The 19,017-nt window shown below is 38.9% G+C and overlaps 1 protein-coding gene across 1 annotated transcript in view; it reads left to right on the top strand.

Moving 5' to 3' along the window:
• The first annotated feature begins 321 nt into the window (after positions 1–321).
• The window catches only part of LOC117302675, a 78,318-nt gene continuing 59,622 nt past the window's right edge, over positions 322–19,017 (top strand). Inside the window, exons 1-4 of the mRNA XM_033786663.1 lie at positions 322–334; positions 6,307–6,539; positions 11,957–12,161; positions 18,605–18,739. Coding sequence (XP_033642554.1) covers positions 322–334; positions 6,307–6,539; positions 11,957–12,161; positions 18,605–18,739 — 586 coding nt within the window. The remainder of the gene's footprint in view (positions 335–6,306; positions 6,540–11,956; positions 12,162–18,604; positions 18,740–19,017) is intronic.

Raw genomic sequence — 19,017 nt, 5'->3', positions numbered from 1 at the left:
TCGATTGGTCATCGGAGTTGCGAGATAACTCAGAAAGAAAAAAAACACCCTTGTCACACGAAGTTGTGTGCTTTCAGATGCTTGACTTCGAGACCTCAAATTATAAACGTGAGGTCTCGAAATCAAATTCGTTGAAAATAACTTCTTTCTCGAAAACTACGTCACTTCAGAGGGAGCCGTTTCTCACAATGTTTTAGACCATCAACCTCTCCCCATTACGTTACCAAATGAGTTTTTATGCTGATAATTATTTTGAGTTATTACCAATAGTGTCCACTGCCTTTTAAATATAAACAAAATGTAATGGGAGACTTTGGAACCATGGCCACAGAATGTAAATAACTACAAATCTCACATAAGAAAGGTATGCCATGCATTATTTTGTTAACCATTTGAAAACAAAAAGCGCATCTCATTTTTGCTCATTGTGAATTGTTTAACCATGACCACAGAATGTAAATAACTACAAATCTCCCATATAAAAGGTATGCCATGCATTATTTTTTTAACGATTTGAAAACAAAAAAGGCACATCTCATTTTTTGCTCATTCTGAATTGTTTATTCTAAATCTTAGGATGGTCGAGACGCATGGTTTATAACCTTTTTTCGCAAGATGACATTTTCCGGGCTGGCTCTTTTTTTCACCTGCCTCATCTGAGTTTGCCCTTGCCCTAAAAACAAAAATCAATATCAAGCTGAGGTCACTCACATAACATCTCGACGGAGTGCTGTGTACGTCAGCCATCAGCCCCTCTGGTTTACGGTCTCTCTGAAATTTGTTTTTGTAGGATGTTGTTAAGGTTCTCTCTGAACTTGGCATTATCATCTATAATCCTAATGAGTTATCTACTGTTAAGGGCTTTGGGGTAAAGCAGTATTTTAAGTGAAAATATGAGTCGGTATATTGTAAAGTTATGTTTTGAGATGAGTTTGTGAAACAATTCTCAAGGTTTAATGACTGTTACAATTTTCGACGAACTTCTGTTTTATTTCGCCGCATCTTGTGTATGGCATCACGCTTAAAAAACGTAAACACGTCTTTGCCTCACCTAAAGTCTTTCCTTCTGGTCGAAACAGGAAGCCAAAATAAAGAAAAGTCACACCTCCTGAAGCACTTGCCATACAATCATTATTTGTGTGCCCTCTTGTAGCTTATGACACATTTGACATTTTAAACATGACCCCACACTTTGAAATTTCCGGTTCAAATAGGAAGTTCAAATTTAAAATTGTATCTCGTGAGCCACAACAGAAATAGCACTGTTGTCACTAATTTCATGGAATACATTTGTTTTGAATAATGCCAAAGCCTTAAGAAACCAGGCACGGAAAGAGTGTTCATGTTCTTCCCTTTATAAAAATGTACAACTGCGAAAGAAGCTCTCGTCAAATATTGTCGAGAAAACTCTTAGCCGCGAGAGGTGATTTATTTATTCCTTTTTGCAAAGCATGAAAAGCAACGTACAAATAAAATCACAAGTTTCCAGTGGAGTAACAGCACTTAATAATGAATAATTCCATAAATCTTAGCACCCTCTCTAAGCCCTGTCACCAAGAGTCAGTGCCCAGAATACATTATGGTTTCACTTTACACGATTCCTGTGTGATAAGCTAGGCTATCCATATTTCATGCCCGTCGGATACCAAACAGTCAGACGGCAAGCGGCAGTAGATAAACCAGTCTGGTGCAGTCCCCTTCTGTTCTATCAAGCTATATAGCGAGAGGTATAACCGACCGAAAGCCACAAGCAATCTGTGGTAAATGCACGTGCATATTATCAACACCCCTGGAAATCAATACATTGATGAGGTGTACAGACTCAGTACAATCCGACCGGAGGAATGTCAAATGCAATTTGTGTCCCCAATGCATATTATAACGTTGAATGTGAGGTTTTTCTATTACCTTTGAAGCCAGGTGCGGCACGAGCAAAAGACTACACATCTTGTTTTTTCACGGACCTGAGTTCTCAGCTCCTGATTGCCGGTTGTACATGGTGATAACACACCGGGTCGCACAGTATTAAACATGTAGCAACCCAAAGGCTGCAAAAATGCGTCTAATCAAATATATCTGTTCATACTTGAACAAATGCACGTTTATAGGGGTTGCCTTGCAACATTATATGAGAAAGTATGTTTGGTTGTAGGGAGAAAACCGCACAATATTGTTTCTGGAAACGCCAACCTGATCTTGTACTGAAATGATTTTTTAACACATTTTGTTTCCCAAATTGTTTAGGCCTACTGTTTTTACATTTGATGCCCGATATTAGAAAAATGTGGCGTGGTGTACACACCCTTCTGTCGTTTGTTTGTGTTTTTGTTTGTTTGCTTGTTTGTTTGTTTGTTTGTTTGTTTGTTTGTTTGTGTGTTTGTGTGTGTGTGTGTGTGTGTTTTCATATTTTTTTTTATTTGTTATTGTTGCTTGTTTAGATGATCTTCCCCTCAAAGGAACTTGGCAATTTAACACAAGAGGATATAAACGCCAAGCAAACATTTGTTTATAAACGTCTTTGATTATGAACTGCACAAATCGAGTAATTGTGAATCAGTAACGGTGTCTTCACTGTTCTTGGATGCATTAGAAAGACTAGAAAAAGTACAATCTGTCCGGAGCGAATATGGCACACCCTGGCGGTGTTAATATCCGGTCTCATTGCCAGTCAATTGCAGGTTACTCAGCAGCTCTCGCCAATACCCTTTTGTATTTCTGGGTGGAGAGAAGCATCTATGGATAAAGTGCCTTGCTCCAAGGATACAAGTGTAAGTGTTGCGACTGAGTAGGCCATGGTCAGTACTTTGTTCCTCAATTTGGCATTATGTACCCTTTTGCGTCTTTGTTGTGTTCTGAGAATCTCAGGAGTTTTTTAGAGGAGGAATTTTTGGGGAGGTACTTTAGTACAGGAGAAAATTGTGTTTTTAAGTATGGGAACATTTTTGGTGACACTGTTGTTCTTAACGATCGTATTGTGTCAATATCACTAAAATTAATACATTTTCTCTTTAGAATACATATTTCATAACCCCTTAAGTGCAGACTTCACTTTACGCTGCTGAGATAATGGAGCACTTTGCCTATGTGGCGATATATTACACTAAAAGCAATATCGATGTTAAATGAAGAGGAATGCGCTGTTGTTGTAGAGTACCGATAGTGCCTGTCGAATTACGTCACTCACACTGTACACTCCTAAATCTACGAGTAATGGCTGTCTAATAAGAGTGCATGAAGGTCACTCCGGGATTATGGGTCCGCTGTGACCTTGGCTGCAGTCCTTAATCTTTTCTGTGACCGGTCATTATTTTATAATAACGGCCCCCTCGTAGTCAGATAATCCATCAAACCAACAAGACTGTAATAACATCAACTATAATGTCGTCGCTTTCTGTCAACAGCTTCGCTGAAAGCTGCAAACATAAAACTGCGTTGACAAAAGAGTTCAGAAGAGCCCAGAAGACAGAATATGAAAACACATTTTCGCTTTTATTTTTTAGACAAACAGATTCCTTAAAGGCACTGGACACGTTTGTTCATAACTGAAGACCAGTAGTCTTATTTCACTTGGTGTATCCCAGCATATGCATAACAAACAAACCTGTGAAAATTTAGGCTCAATAGATCATCAAACTGCCAAATAATAATGAACGAAAATACACCCTTGTTGCACAACTTTGTGTGCTTTCAGATGCCTGCAAGGCTTCAACTGAAGTCTATTATTATTTGAGTGAGAAATAACATGTACATCCTACTCAAAAACTACGTTACTTCAGTGGGAGCCGTTTCTCTAGTTGTATACTATCAGCAGCTCTCCATTGCTCGTTACCAAGTAAGTTTTTTATGCTTACCACTATTTTGAGTCATACTAATAGTGTCCAGTGCCTTTAAATACTAACAGTAACTTGATAGTTCCCTTCTATGTTTAAGAAATAAACACGAGTTTCGTCGGTGTGTGTTGGTTCTCCAGAGGGTTCTGCGCAAACAGTCAATGTCATGTCTTTCTGAAAACAGAGAATTTCCAACGAGGATGCGTTACTTGGATACCATAACAGATCATGTGAAAGTGTGGGACGTTTTAGCTCGACTCCTGTTTTCGTTCTTTTTGTTAGTATTCAATATGCAACATAGTACCTACAAAGACCGCAGAAGAAGTATCCAACAAAATAAAACAAGAAAGCCGAAAACGACAAACCTAATAAAAAGGACTAGACACCAACCAGATATCAGATATTGGATAAACAGTATTAATCGAGAAGAAGAACCAGATTAAACAGATTGGCCCATTTCCTATTCAGGTCATCAATAATTTAACCCTTTTCTAATACATTTTCTGTTTTGAAATGAATATAAACGAACCCTTTGAATGATCTTGATTTTAACACTGGTTATTAAAAAATGAAATGTTTAGCTTTACTCCTATCTGATCTGTAACGGACGTTATCAAGAAAAACAGCAATTGCTTTCAAACTTTATAAAAACTAGTTTTAAGTGACAAAATGTTGTCGAAGAAAATAGACCCGTACCTTAGACGCACTTCTTAAAGGATGAGCAATTACCATCGGAGCGAAGCAACATCGAAGTCTATGATCGGTATTCTTTGCTGTCTGTCGTCGGCTTTCGTCCAGGCTCTCGGCAAACTTCTTGATGTTTATTTGCCATTTTCTTGACAAAAAATCAACAATTGATAAAAGGTTTGTGTTTACACCCAGCGTAAAAACCTTGACCATGGGGCTTAGTATATATAGCCCGTTTTTCCATACACTTTTCTGTTGACTTTGACTTTGACTTTGTTTGGACAAAACTTCGTTAAAGTCTTAGAATGTTCGTTGAAAACACAAGGGTCTCTAACGGAAGCAGTATTGCCGTCACATAACTGAAAACAATCTAAATGTTATCGTGTATGTACACGATAAGTTATAGAGTATACAGTCATGATAAACCCAAACTTATCGTTGCGTATACTAAAACTTATTATGTACTTATACTGTAATTTATCATACTTATGATGTACGTACACTATAATCGTGTACGTACATTAAAACTTATCATGTACATACAATGTATCATATCGAGTATGTACATTGTCACCTATCGTGCTCATGTACTGTTACTTTTCATGTACATGTACGTACACGGTAATAGGGAAGATATTACTTATCGTTTAAGTACACGATAAATCCAAATTAATCATGTACGTACACATGCACATGGCAAATCCAAACTTATCGTACACGATATTTTTATTCATGTGGCGGCAGTACGCTTTCCATGTACGTACATGAAAAGTCGCAACTTATCATGTCCGTACACCATATATCCAAACATATCTTGTACAGGTCTCTCTGGTTTAGAATATGAATATCATAGACATAAAAACATCTTAGAAGTTCTTCAAGATGTGCTCAGGCTGTTTTTGATAACATTTGATTAAAAGTGTGGATGATGAAGGTGGGAATTCACCCTTTGTCTGATTAACAAAACGGTGTGAATAAACCACACCGGTGTGATATGATAGAACAAAAAATAACCAGAAAATTAAAACCACACAAGTCTAGCTTCTCGATAAAGCAATTATAGCCAGACTGAAGCCGGAAAAATGTGTCCAAACACCCAAGAGTGTCTAGAAAAATGTCCCACTCTTTCTCAATCAACTCAAGAAGTCTTCAGGCCATGTCTTGAAGCACTGTCAAATCTTAACAACTGGTTCGTTTGAAACCGATCCCCACTACCCGGAGGTTTATTTAGAATACAATTGATTAACTGAGCTAATCACAGCGATTTAGCCCCAAGCGAGATTCTTTTAGAATTTTTATTTTTTTATTTGAGAATTAAATGTGTCACTTTTCTGGCCTTAATTGGAAAAAGCCTCAGCCTCAATCTCTCGTCCGCAGTTACCGGTTTGTTAAAGTTGTAGCTAAAAGGGATTTCAACATAATCCTGTTATCGTGTGTTGATAATTCAAAGCCCGCTCCGTTTTTGCTCTCCACTGCAGAACACCCCATCACGGACAAATTAGCACTGCCGAACACTTGGATGGACTTTATTTAATGATTGAGTTGAATAATGTTTTGTACTTGTACTTGTAGCTAAAACGAAGGTGCATTAAAGGCAACGTATACCTTTGTTTTTGGAGCTGTTCGATTGTTTAAATTTACATAAGTTAAAAGATCCTCAGTACTTTCCCAAGCTCTGCGAAAAAAAATCACAGACATTTTTGTTTAGTTTAGTTGTGATGGAATAGTTGAGGTGAAAATGCCATCTATAAACGTTTCTCCTTTCTATTTTTCATTTTTCTAACTGCAGATTATAAGTATTTCTTCGACTATATCCAAGGGAACAGCACGTGGTCATCCCATGGTGTCGTCACCTCCCCGGGTTTTCCCCTCCCGCACAAGACGTCAAGCTCACACATATATTTTTACGAATTTGAGAACTTCAACATCGACGGTCGAATCAAGCTGGTGTTCGGTGATTTCTTCCTAGACTCCATTAATAAATCCGTCAATTATTGCAACGAAGAACAAATCTATTTAAAGGTGAGTCACTTTTTTGTATCTTTAAAATGGCGACTTTTGAACGCTAGGTGGCAGCAGACTTACCATGACCTGGCTAAGCTACCAAAAACTCCCTATGTGCCATCTACTGGGCGGGAGGGATAGCATTTGAGCAGTATCCACACGAGTAGAAGAAGTATACTTGCCAGGTAACTTTCAATATTGTTTATGCAGTTCTGAGCTAGCTCATAATACCTAGAACAACGGGTTTACCTGATGAGTCTGCTGCCACCTAGCGTCCCAAAAGTACACCATTGTCATAAACTAGTAGTGTCTCGAACAGGAGACTACGTGCCAATGTCTTAGTGTATATATTTATCTTGTGGCATCGTTCTCTTCAGTCAGTCCAGCTCAGCCGTTTATTTTGTAGCCCTGTTTATTTTATTGCAGCTACAGTCTGGTTATTTTGTGTTTTGGGGGGATTCGTTTTGCGTTACGTGCGTTACGTTTTTGTTTCGTGTTGTCTCTTTACGTTTTTGGGGGTAAATTATCGGTCTAGCCTGTCTTCTACAACAAGGCTTGACTTACTCGACAGCCTCATACTCTCTTTATGGTTATTTAGGTCAACTCTTTCCCCTCAATCTATTGTGCTTATCATTTCGCCGTAATATTCTGTAGTTATAATGTGAAATGACAGTTGACTTGAATTGAATTGTGGCGTTAATGTCACTTTGACTGCTCTTAAAATGATGTGGGGCATTTTAGGAGATCGATTTGGGTTTGTTGATGTGACCATTAAGTTTATGGGCAACATTTTGACTGGTATCTTACTCATTTTTGCTAGGAATTAAGCAGCTCGGTGAATGGGCCCTATTTGAAATGATTCCCGTTGCCGTATCAATAACAAAATAGTTTATGAAATGGTCTAAACAATATTTGAATCCTAAAAAATATAGCATGACTCATAACTTGCAGGTCAATTTATCGTCAGTGTCTAACACAACAAAGAGAAACGAATTCATAATGTTGGTTGTGTATAAATTTAACATTTTACCATCTCCAGTCTATTAGCCTTCACCGTCAAACCACTCTCTTTCTCTACATGTGTCTTTTGTCCTTCCCTCATCCAGCAAGAAATAGAAATGTTGATCATCCATTAACCTCGACGTTGTAATAGATTGGTGGCAGTCATGGCTTTGACAGTTAGCTAAATGGACCAGTGACAGTAGTCACTGAGGGATACAAGGGGAAGTTCTATACGCTAGATTTGATGCAGTGACTTTTAACGAGATGATCTATCGCTTGGTTGGTGATTATACGGCTAAGATGATTCATGTACCCTATACTGTGTGCCCTCGCAGTCACCTTTTGTGATATCGCTTCTGTTGCTCGGTCTTCTTAAACGATTTGGGTACTTTTTCTAACACAAAACACAATGTCCACAGATTTTCATTAAACTTACACCGTTTGAAGATAATGATAGTAGAAAGCTTATCCTTAAATTATTAGTTGCTGAGGTGTTGTAGTTTTTGAGAAATAAGTGAAACAATGTCATGAAAAAACATTTTTACATGCTAAAATACAAGAACATAGACCCTTTAAATATGCCCTGTAGTGGAAATAAATTGACCTTACTTATATAATGAGAAAACTTTCCGTATGCTATAAGTGATAAAGGCAGTGCGGTTGATGTTTAATATAAAAACTACTTTTATATGCATCACAGTTTTCGTAAAGGGGGAGTATTTTTGGTGTTTGGTACCAAATCCGGAGCGGCTATATGTATCCGCAGGAATAATAAACCGTATTGGAAGACGCAATCTGGGAAACGTCTGACAGTAACGTTTCCCGGATTTGTGGGTGATAAACACTATGATACGAATTTCAAATATCTACATTACTTTGAAGTTAAATGATCCTGAAAACGCTTTGTACTTTAGAAAGCTGTGGGTATATGCCAAAGGTAGACACTCCTTTTAAAAGATTCAGTAACCTTAGAGTGTTCACCGTTGACTCCGTAATATACGTAAAAGGCAAAAGTCAGGTTGCAGGAATCAAAATCGTAAGCGGGTTAGGGGTTAAACGCACCGATTCTCTCCGTGTTTGATGAATATGACGTCACAAGTCACAAACAGTCCCCTTCTCACTTAGGTCAACGAAGGTACATCATTGGCTGAGAGCCGTGCGCAGTGCGTCGAGTTTCAATTTTGTTTGACATCAAAGATGGCTGCCAATGCAAGGTGTCTTACAGCGTGACAAGATTGTTATCACACACTGGCCTTGACCGCAACGGTGTGTACAAACAAAGTGTCCCACCAACCTGTTTAGTGTTTACACGCAGGCGGCCATTTTGAGAGCGTGATGTCATGAGTCATCTGATCAATGAACAGGCATTTAATTGGTTGTGGTTGTGCATACTTTATCAAATCAAACATGAGCGAACGCATTGCTGTCTTATTCACCATATCCCAACATATATAAACCCTCCCTTTTTTAACCAATTCTGGTGGCAATTTTGTATGGATGGCCTTGAGTGGCACAAAATGTATAACTAGATTGGCAGAAACTGCCCTTTGTGATAACAAATTCAATTTTTTGAGGAATATGATAAATATTGTTATATATTCTTTGCCGTGAGGCCACCGTACTTTTGTCAATAAGTGATCGGTAAAAATTGCCGATGTGTGACATATTGCAGAAGACATCGCAACGTCATAGCCCGAGTGTTTGCCAACCTAGGTTGGAAAACTATGGAAAGCCATCAAATCAAAAACGGATAGCTACTGTTTGTAACGTAACAATGTAACACGCGTTTTGGGTTGGATTGGTTGGAAACAATAAACCAATCATGGGAGGTATTTTATTTAATTGAAAATGTGCATAATATATTTTGGTTTTAAAACATCTTTGTACACGATTCAGTGTTTTACTAACACTTGGCCGTCAATGTCAACCAGCTCGGTTTGTTTATCGACAATGTAAACGTTTATTAGCTTCTGTGTGAACGTTGCAGAAGACAAGTAAGTTTATCTGCAGCGTAAATCTTACTTCACAATCCCTCGGGCCAGTCAACTGAAAGAGCGCCCTCTCGCACTACTGAACCATTATCCATGATTCAGTGTCAACTATACGGTTCTGTGTTGTATCTCAATAACTAGTCAACTACTTTGATATGTCTTATGTTTTGTATTGTACAAAGCGGCATTATATATAAAATTATGATAATATTGAAAATTTCTCGTGCGCCCAAGTGTGTCAATGATGTCACTGCTGCTTCATCCTTCGGATGGGACGTAAAGCCGTTGGTGTAAAAGAACCCAGTAGGCCTATGCACTTATCGAAAAGAGAAGGGGTTCACTCCGATGTTCCTTGTTGGATTGGCAGCAACTTGCGCCACAGCATCTTGTAAACAACTATAGTCCCACATACCTTGCAGGCTTCAAATACTGTATGTTAAAGCGCCTTGAGCGTCACCGAGTGACGGATTCGCGCGCTATTATAAGAAGCCACTATTATACTGTCCAGGTTTTCCCTAAGAACCCACGCAAGCCTATACCCACCCGTCCACCCTTCACGTTTTCTGGCAACTGTGTACATGATGCCGTTCCTTGATTAATTGAATTAATGAGCTCATCAATCAGGCATCAACAGGGATGCCTCTCTTCGATGTTGATCTTTCTCGGCAGAGCAAACTAAACCAAACTCAGGCGGTGACTTTTTTCTTCTGATGACGATGAGCGATCCGTGAATCATTACGATTGAATGTTCTTCATTATTGTACTAACCAAGTTTTGAGAGGGCCTTGATCCAATGTCAATTTCAACAGTACCGTCTCTCTGTTGATCTTTCTATGCAGAGCAAATTAAACCAACCTCTAACGGTGACTATTTTTTTTCGTCTGATGGTGAGTGATCTGAATCATTACAAGTGGGAATGTGCTTCATCGAAGTGCAATTTGCTGACAAACCATGTTTTCTGAGGGGCTGCCAGTTCAAAATCTTTTGCGCTCAAATTTGTGGAGTCCTAATGAATTATGAGGAAAGAAGTCTCCAACCTCACGTTAAAATGGTGTCAAATGCCACTGTGTTTGATACCCTTCATCATTGGCAGTGCGCCGACATTCAAAATGAGCTCCAATGTCAAACTCAGTTTTGTGTTCCACTCATTATCCAGTATGTAGAGTCCGTATGAAAATGGGGAGGACATTACAAGTCTCTAACCTCACTGTATCTTGAACATTCAAGAAAAAGTGCATCAAGAAACTGAATTTGGCCCTGGAGCCCATCTTGTAATATTTTGCTTACAACGAATGTGTGATCAAAACCAACACGCCGTTTCCAAATTTAATTTTGAGGGAGATTTGTTGCTCTGAAAACAACCGGGATGGAATTTTTGGAAACTGCCGATGATATTTCTGCTTTGTGTTTATTCTCCAGCAAACTGGCATGGGCCTCGCTAGGGGGGCCGTCTTCAAATATGAATGGTGGTTTGCGGGCTGTACCGATGGTCAATGCAGGCCTTGCTACACGATGGGTGTTATTTTGTGGTGACAGGGGACGTTACAGTAGGCCCACCATACTTAACTCGACATTACACTCTGTCTATACCCCATACATCTTCAAATATTTAGGACTACATCCAATATTGTGCAGAAGTGCAGGTGGTGACACTTAATGTATGAATATCTTTCATTCGATGTGTGTTAGCAATGTACATGTATACTCAACCTGACCGTATACGTTCTTTCTAATGTTCTGTTCATTCCTGCTTAGAATCGATAGTTTGAGGAAGGGTGATTGGTGGGGTGGGGGGGGGGTGTGAGCAGGGTGGGATGGGTGCCTTCCTAGCCTCTGATTACGCCACTGCAGTTTTAAGGTTCATGTTTAGCAGGAGTAGTTGAGTAAACAGAGGCAATGATGTTTAACACACTTTAGATGTGAGTCTTTGAAATCCCCCAGACTCCGTGTCTGAAATGCTCAATCTGATGTATCTGTATGCAATAACTACATAAAACCAACAGCACATGAGGTTTTGAAGTAGTTTCTCACTGTTCGGGAGAAATCTTTAAAGTAATTGTAACTTTAAAAAAAAGTATCAAGGTTCGAGTTCGGTCATTCCATTCCATTTATTATATTTCTGATTGTAAAGCCAAGGACCATCAGAACAGCGAACCCACGCAGGAAGGTATGGACTGTTCACGTAGTGCCCCGGTGGGATTCGAACCGAGTGCTTATAGAGGAAATTATGCCACATCGCCATCCCGACCACCCATATTGGTCTCGTCAATTCCCAAAGGTTTACTTTTGTCCCCAAAATGTTTATTCTACATTATATCAATCTCAACTAAATCTATCAATTTCATGAGAACCATTATAACTTTGTACCCGATTCCTTGTTAAATAAGAATGATTAACATTATTCAAATTTCCATTAAGATATTTTTCATTCTTATTATTCAGATTATTGAGGGTAAGAAATCCTCAAAATACTGCAATTTCAAACGACCAGATCCTCACTTATCAACGACCAATCAGCTGAGATTGGAATATCACATGATTGGCAACCACAGACACTATGGGTATGGCGTCTTCAGTATGGAGTATTCCTTCATAACAAAGCACGAGGCTGAGGAAACTCAACACAGGCTGAGGCGAGGATCTTTTGGTAATGTCAACATTTCATTTTTTAGCAGTTTCAAATATGTACTTCATAAATCTCTATAATAGAAGTTATCTTGCCTTTCTTCTGTTCGAATTGCGGCATGAAATTGCGGTCCTATATAAGCTCAGGTCCACATTTCATGTGCAGAAAATAGTGGCAGATAATGAGCACGATACCAGTCATAAAGTGTACAATGTGACATGGTATTTTGTCTGGTAACTGTATTCTGGTAAGCACAATTTTGTTGTGCTTTTGGTGGTACTGTACTCACATCACGCACCCGAATTATTATATTATAGCTACTTTTTCTGCTTAAAGGCAGTGGACACAAGTGGTAATTACTCAAAATATTTATCAGCATAGAACCTCACATGGTAACGAGTAATGGGGAGAGGTTGATAGTATAAAACATTGTGAGAAACGGCTCCCTCTGAAGTGACGTATTTTTCAAGAAAGAAGTATTTTCCACGAATTTGATTTCAAGACGTCAAGTTTAGAGTTTGAGGTCTCGAAATCAAGCATCTGAAAGCACACAACTTCGTGTGACATGTTTTTTTCTTTCATAGTTATCTCGCAACTCCGCCGACCAATCAAGCTCAAATTTTCACAGGTTTGTTATTGTATGCATATGTTGAGATACACCAAGTGAGAACACTGGTCTTTGACAGTGTCTTTAAGTAGCTCTATAAAATCGGGCCCTGACAAGGACACTCGTACCCTTAAGCAAGGCACTTAAACGCAGTGGACACTATTGGTAATTACTAAAACAGTTATTATCATAAAACCTTTCTTGATTACGAGTATTGGGGAGAGGTTGATAGTATAAAACATTGTGAAAAACAGCTCCCTCTGATGAAGTGACGTAGTTTTCGAGAAAGAAGTAATTTTCCACGAACTTGACTTCGAGCTCAGATTTAGAATTTGAGGTCTCGAAATCAAACATAAAGCACACAACTTCGTGTGACCATGGTGCGACAAGGGTGTTTTTTCTTTCATTAATATCTCGCAACTTCGACGACCGATTGAGCTCAAATTTTCACAGGTTTGTTATTCTATTCATATATTGAGATACACCAACAGTGAAGACTAGTCTTTGACAATTACCAATAGTGTCCAGTGTCTTTAACCATAATTGCTTCGTTAAATGTTGGGAAAGTATAATGTATTCTGGATGATGCCCACGGACTGTAAAACGGGTAACCCTGTTTCCCTAGTAACCCCGACGATTTCAGAGTGAACATCACCCTTTAACTCCGAAATGACTCAGTGACATCATACCGCCAAATAATATCCAGCTTCCCCTGGAAGACTAATTTGTTCTAAAAAAAGTACACTCTTTAATAAAATGGAACCCGACTCGGATGAAATCCAAATTGATTTAAAAAATGAAAACAGAGACAGCGGGATGTTTGATAAGCTGTCTGATGTAGACTTGAGTTCTTGGTATCCCTTCCTATCAAGACAGATTGGATTATCATCCAAACACGAAGACATAAAGAATGATGAACCTTTGGTCGTTTAACTCGAAGTCCATTGACATGAAACGTTTGCCTACAAATCGTTTTCGAAAAGAGGTCTATTAATGAAGTGATCAGGCCCGCTACACACTTTGTTTACATTTTTTTTTATAGAATTGTCTGTTGTTGCGTGTCGTGGATATAAGAGCACCAAACCCTTGTGTTGATCACTCTACCATGACGTTTTTATCATTCAGATGGAACGTAAAGCCGTTGGTCCCGTGTGTTGTGTATCGCACCTAAAATAACCCAGTGCACTTTTTGAAAAGAGAAAGGGTTCTCCCCGGTGTTCCTGGTTTGATTGGCAGCATATTGCCCCACAGCATCTTGTAAACCATTACACGATGCATTGTAAACCATTACATGGTGCAGTAAAGGGTGTCTCATACTTCAACACGTAGCTCCACATTATACCTTGCAGGACATTAGACCTTGCTGAGCGCTTTCATACGCCCCTAAGGGATGGCACTAAAAACCTCATCCAATTTTTACTGAGAACTCTTGATATCATAAGGACAATTGGGTAGACTGTGGAATGTACATGAGTACCCCCTTAATATCCTCGTTTTCATTTCATTTCATTTCATTGATTAATTTTGGTTGTGAAGCCAACGACTGGACTTAGTAAAGCAAACTTATCACGCCAAGAACCCCGTGGAGAGAAATACAAAGAAAGAAGCCTCAGTGTGGGAGGAAAACCCCAGAGAATTATTCTTGGGAAAAACCACGCAGTAATAAGGTAGGATCTTAAAACCCAATCCACATAGTGCCCCATGTTGATTTCGAACAGGGGTCCATGAAGTGGGTGGCAAAGGATTAATCCTATCTCGAGTTAGGTGAGTTTCAATGTGTCCTACGTCTATGGATATGGAACTTAACTCGTCTTAAGTCCTAAGATTAATCCCAAGTTAGGAAGAGTTTGGTGAAGTCGATGACAGTGCCTTTAAGTGTCTATACATTGCTTGTCAATGCTTGTCACAGTCATGTATGAGTTAGATGGAAAATATTTCCATCTGAGAAGGTCCAGCTTGCATATTTTTTCAATCTCATCCCAAAATGTCCTGCTTGAAATGTTGCACATATCTTGACACAAATCTCTCTTCACCTTTTGATTCGCTGAGTTTCATGTAGCTCCGTCAGAAATTATTGGATTGTTTGTGTTCGTACGAGCATGGCGCCTGTGAAATTACGTATTTTAACTGAATCGCTTCTCCTGCAGCTATATATACCATCACACGACAGTGACATAAACAGGCATCGAGTGAGTATTCGAAACATCCAGGAATAATGATCCCACAGGCTGTCCTCTCCAACCAACAAAAACCTGTCTCAGTTTGACCCCTGGACAAATGGGAATGTTTTGAGAGACGAGTCCCATGGTGAAAAAGAGGAGGTCGAGGTAGACGCCAGAAGAACGATGCATCTTCTTCTCATGCATCTTCTTCTTGTTTGATGAAAAACAGGAGGAGAAAAAAGGGGAGAATTCAACAGAGACTCTCAAAGGGATTTCCAAGTTGTCTTTTCTTGGGGCCAAAAACCTCCCTGTCAAATAATTTATACGGACTACTATAGCTGTAGCTGGTTGATCTGAATACTGTTTGTCCAAGCTTAATTCGTAATTCGGGCATCAGTAATAACATCGTTGACAGCATATTGAACATCTGAATTGCATTGATATTGCAAGGTCCTTGGAGGAGGGCGACTTGGCATTGATGTGTGGGAAGATTGGAATTATTCTTGATGGGTAAGGAAGAGACATAATTGCGATCATGGGATCAGAAAATAACCAAAGAGGAAAAAAAAGAGATTGCCTTTGGAATAGAAAAACTGAACATGTAGACCTAAAAACTGTAACGGGGAAAGATAAAAACCCGGAAAAACTTTGGACACAGCTGGTTGACTTTCAATTTCATTTTCATTTCACTTCATTGGCTGGCTGTGATTTTTGTTGTGTCTCTTTGTTGACTTTTATTGAGAACTTTTACAAATTGTATTTGGAAATGCATATAAATAGACGTTAAAGGCACTGGTACTTTTGGTAGTTTACTCAAAATAATTGTTAGCATAAAACCTTATTTGGTAACGAGCAATGGGGAGAGCTTTTGATATTATAAAACACTGTGAGAAACGGTTCCCTCTGCTGAAGTAACGTAGTTTTCGAGAAAGATGTAATTTCCCGCTCAAATAAAAGACTTCAGGCCTTTCCACTCCCATGCCTAGTGCATGTTTTTCTCCATCCTACAATCCAGATTGTTTTAAGAGAAATATCAATTCATACATTCAGATCCCCCGAGTGTTTTTCTTCATAAATATTTTCTTCTTGTAAAACCTTTTTAATAGTGTTTTGTTTAGCCTTAATTTGGGGCAAACTTGCATTAAACGAAAAAAGAGAGACACCAATGAAGTATAAATCTGTACATTGAACATGACTGCAGAAATTCACAGAATTCTATAAATCTATACTTCCCATATAATTGACTGTGACACAGAAAGCTTTCATTATGCTTATGTGTCCACAGTCATACTTTCTCTTGATGCTATTTTTGCATATTTCAAGAGGCAATTTCTCCATAGATAGATTGAAGACCTTTATTAACCTAATTGGCAGCGGGCCTAGAGGCCGTGAATTATCAACTCTTCACATTATAGTCTCCTTGTATCTTACTAAAGCAAATAGCTCCCATACATAGTATACAAAACACACCTGCTCTTGGATCTCCAGAGGGCATGTGTGTCAAATGAAGCTGTTCCAAAATAGTAATTTTCATGCCGATACCCTCTGGTAATGAGGACAAAAATCGAAGGGTGCGCGGAGCAGTGTGACGTCACTGATCAATATGAGATGTAATCAGGGTGTTTAGATGTTCATTTTGGGATAAGGGCTTTTTATTGTATATACTGCATGGATGACATTTACTCGCGTTCCATCAGTTATAAATCTAGTATTGTGTTAGGAAAAAATTGCTTCATTTTATGGATGCTCCAGTAGTGATATGTGTTGCTCTCATCCCGCAGATATTAAAGCGTCTCTTCACACGACAGCAGTTTAGCAGAGCTCACTTGCTTTAATTTGAGCATGATTGTGAAACTTGACAAATTGCACTTCGTGTTTAAGGACAGCAATCTTTGGACTGTCCAATGTCCCTTGTAAAATCTTCTCAAATTTGCTGTCTTTTTATGAACACATTGTTTTCCTTTCACACGAGGTGTTTTGTGTATAATTTCGCAAAACCATGCTAAAATAAGCAAGGGCTTCATGTTAAATTGTTGGCGTGTGAAAAGGGCTTGAGTGAATAATGAACCAAAAAATAACATGCCAAAGTATTTGTATATGAGCCCACCCAGCATATCATAACCTGTCACCTACAGGTTTCAACACCTACACTTTTTAGGTTGATTGATGAATCACGTGACCAACTGTTGTCATGACCTCATCACAAATGTTATCCATGCAATATTTTTCTTGGATATGAGGTGATGTGAATGTATTGACTCAATCGAAAACATTGCTCTTTCTTCCATCAAGGTACGCTGGACCTTTTGCAAAGTGTTTTATACTATTTTCGACGTTCCTCCGAAGTTGACTCAATTGGTCATCGAAATTGCAAGAGAATAGTGAACGAAAAAACACCCTTGGTGCACAAAGTTGTGTGCTTTCAAATGCCTATTAAAAAGGCTTCAGGCCTGAAGTCTTTTAATATTTGAGTGAGAAATAACCGCTTTCTCAAAAACTATATTACTTCAGAGGGAGCTGTTTCTCTCAATGATGTATAGTATCAACCACTCTCCATTGCTCTTTAATAACCAAGCGAGGACACTTCGGTGCTCCGCTAACAAGAGCGCACGTTTGCTAACATTTAACAACTATTTTGAGTACTCACCAATAGCGTCCAGCGCCAGGGCCCAATTTCATAAAGTTGTTTAGCAGAAAATACTGCTTGACAAATTTCTTTACTAAGCAAAAAATTTAAATTTATAAGGCGCTATTCCATCAAGATCACAGCGCACTAGAAAGAAATTAACTTGGAAAAAGGTGAGTCTAAAGGACTTTACGAAAAGCAGATAGAGTATTAGATTCCCTAATGGCAGTTGGGAGATTGTTCCAAACTTCATGAAAGAGTGTCCAGTGCCTTTAAGTTTGGAATATCCTAGTGAGAAAGTGGTGGGATGAAGGGGGCCCCGGGCAATCAGACACTAACGGGGAACACTAGCAGAGTTTGTTTCTTTCGTCCGTGGTACAGGCGTCATTGGACGAGGCAAAACGTGCCATATTATGTGTCAATGTCTGATTGCTGGTGGCTACCGGAATGACGGAACGTGGTTAGGGTTGCCAAACAGTGAAGGTCTCGTTCTCACACACTCTTTGCTGAAAGGGAGATGGGGGTGGGGGTTAACTGTCATCTCGTGGATGTAATGATGGGTGATTTTAATTGCTTGTCATTTTGCACCCAAATTGCGAAATTTGGATGTTAGTCATGAACTCGCACTTTGGATTTCTCAGTTAAAATGTTAGAATTGTCTGCCTTTGCAAGAACGCGTAGGACGTTTTCAGAGAAAAGATAATGAAAATTCGAACAGTATTTTTTACATTAATTGCACACTGGGTTTATCTTCGGCCTTACTCTAATTATTTAAATGTTTGCTCATTAGACAATAACACTACAAAACGAATCAGTAATCGAAATGTAAAGTTTTTCATCAATCGAGATCACAAGCTAATAAAAAATACTTCTGCATCGCTGTATTAGACACTGTGTGGACGTGTGATAAGTCCACATTTTGTTTGATGTCCTTACATAAGGGGCTAAATAGTTGGGTCTCAGAATTCAGGGGAGGGGGGACACCCACACCATGCCACATATAGAGCAACAGAAATGGTCTTCTTTCCAGCCATAATAATAACCCTGTCTATATCTTGCTTTGTGATAGTTCAGAATACTGCCTACGAAGTCGCTGGAAACGGACATATCTCAGTCAACATCTTAAGACACGACCTTGAGGAGGTAGACTACGTCTGGTACCTACGGGCACGACCTGGAAACAAACTCCTACTCAATTTTTTCGGTAAGTCTAGTTGAGGCAAATATGATAAGGAATACAGTATTTCTTATTAAAGGCACTGGACACTATTGGTAAATACTTAAAATAGTTTTTAGCATAAAAACTTACTTGGTAACGAGCACTGGAGAGCTGTTGATAGTATTAAACATTATAAGTTTGATAATTGTCAAGAACAGTAATCTCACTAGGTGCATCCCAACAAATGCATCAAATAACAAATCTGTGAAAATTTGGGCCCAATTGGTTATCGGAGTTGCTGGAGAATAATACACCCTTGGTGC

Source organism: Asterias rubens, chromosome 2, assembly GCF_902459465.1.
Source record: "Asterias rubens chromosome 2, eAstRub1.3, whole genome shotgun sequence".
Lineage (NCBI taxonomy): Eukaryota > Metazoa > Echinodermata > Asteroidea > Forcipulatida > Asteriidae > Asterias > Asterias rubens.
The sequence above is the reverse complement of the archived record's forward strand: the minus strand, read 5'-3'. Positions and strand labels throughout refer to the sequence as shown.